The 1,955-nt window shown below is 41.6% G+C and overlaps 1 protein-coding gene across 5 annotated transcripts in view; it reads left to right on the forward strand.

The window, feature by feature from the left end:
• The window catches only part of SORCS1 (sortilin related VPS10 domain containing receptor 1), a 482,842-nt gene that overhangs the window by 398,297 nt on the left and 82,590 nt on the right, over positions 1-1,955 (forward strand). For all 5 annotated transcript variants that reach the window (XM_011363774.2, XM_011363773.1, XM_011363770.1 and 2 more), the window contains exon 17: positions 1,690-1,803. In XM_011363774.2, the coding sequence (XP_011362076.1) occupies positions 1,690-1,803 (114 nt within the window). The remainder of the gene's footprint in view (positions 1-1,689; positions 1,804-1,955) is intronic.

Genomic DNA, 1,955 nt, shown 5'->3' on the forward strand with positions numbered 1-1,955 from the left:
TTAACATTTTATTTTAGTGGTTTAACTTCGGCCTTATCAAACAGTCATTCTTGTGCAGAGAGGAAATTTATCCTCTCATAGAAAACTGAAGGGGAAAAGTGAGGTGAAATGTTCCAATTCCTTGAGTTCTTCTGAAATAATTTCTTCTTTTGGAAATCTTTTCTATGAGGTTCCAAAATAAGCCAGTCTTTTGTTGTCATTGCCATTTGTTGCTTTTCTTTTTCAATTTTAAGCTAGACTAGAGTGAAGAGGACACAGAGTAAGAAAAGCAATTGGTTTTCTCTCCTTTCCCAGCTCACTCACTTCTCAGTCTTGGCCCAATTCCTGTATCATTTGTGGTTGGAATCTGCTACTCCTACCACTAAAATGTATTCTGAGAAGAGGGAAATGAATCATGAATGAGGCCATTGTAAGGTTTTCTGTCCAAAGGGGATTCTTGTATCTGCATTGTTTCTGGAAATGTTTCGGAAGGCTCATTCTGAGTTTCTACTAGTAGCTAGAACTTCAATGATTCCACTGACTGTAGTGTAATGAAATGTGGTTGTCATTGAATGTTCCCTCTCGCCTTGGCTCTCCCCTGGACAGTCCCCCAGATGACCTTGCCTGTCATTCTCCAGCATTTGTAAAGTAATTCTCTGATATGAACATCGGGTGTCCTGTAGGCAGCAATTCTGAAGTCTTTCGACCCATGCTGTGTTGAACTAGCACCAAATCTAGCTAGTATGTGCAGAATTTTAAGTGCCAGCTGCCTGGTGGCAGGCCCCTTAGCTGAACCTGTTTCTCCCTTCCCAACCCTTGTGTGCCAGCATCTCACCTCTATTACACAGATGAGCCAATTCATACTAATGCTTCCTGATTGCTGCCTGCGTTTTGTCTGTGCATGTGGAGGTGCGATTTGTTGTCATCCTCTGTGCCCAAGTTCATCTTCCAGAAGCCAAGAATATCAGGCCACTCAGAGGCCCCTGGAGGCAAGAATGAGAAGAGGCTGAGAGAAAAGGCTTTGACTATTTCTAAACTAGAGAGAAGATTTAAAGTGGTTAGTCCCAACTGGCAGTGCTAACTGACTAGGACAAAACTTTTCCTTGGGAGAATGCTCATGACACTCCTGAAGGACATGTCTTTTTCTGCTGTGACTTTGAAGCATATGGCTTGTGCACAGAGAGACCTGGCTCGGCTCTACCTGGCAGATCCAGATGTCTTGGAAGAGCACCCCAAAGACATCATCACTAATGAGGACCGTGCCACATGTGGCTGCATTAAACTCTTCAGTGAAATTTTACACTGAGGATTGAGCTTCCACCACTGCCTGTTTACTAATTGCAGCTTTCTCTGGCCCAAGCCCAATCAGCATTGTGCATCCTCCTGACGAGAACATCATCTGTTCTCTCAGCTTAAAGGTGTTTACTGGGAATTATTGAGCATCAAGCCTTCATCTCTATACACACATCTTTCTTGCCTCCAAGGCAGCATTTCAGAAAACATGTTCTATAGAATATCTTCATGAGTAATTGATAGATATTCCATGAGAAAAATAAAAGTTTCATTTTTGGAAAGGCATTGATTCAGTGAATACTTTTTTTTTTTTTTTTTTGACCGACTAGAGTAGAAGTTAGTTATGGACTACCATGGAATTATTCTCAGTAGTTTTGCCACCTACTGAAAGGTTTCTCTTGGCTCTTTTCCCAACAGTGACTATGGTTATGAGAGACACAGCAATGGTCAGTGCCTGCCAGCATTTTGGTTCAATCCATCTTCTCTTTCGAAGGATTGCAGCTTGGGACAGAGTTACCTCAATAGTACTGGGTGAGTGTCTGAAGCAGTGACTTTAGAGGTCAACCTTTGCTGCTTTTCAGCTTACAAAATTATTACTGATGACAGACCAGGTCTACTTCATTATAGCACAATTTATTTGCTTTTGTTCATTTTAATAATGAAGCACAGATTTGTAGTAACTG

Source organism: Pteropus vampyrus, unplaced genomic scaffold, assembly GCF_000151845.1.
Source record: "Pteropus vampyrus isolate Shadow unplaced genomic scaffold, Pvam_2.0 Scaffold89, whole genome shotgun sequence".
Taxonomy (NCBI): domain Eukaryota; kingdom Metazoa; phylum Chordata; class Mammalia; order Chiroptera; family Pteropodidae; genus Pteropus; species Pteropus vampyrus.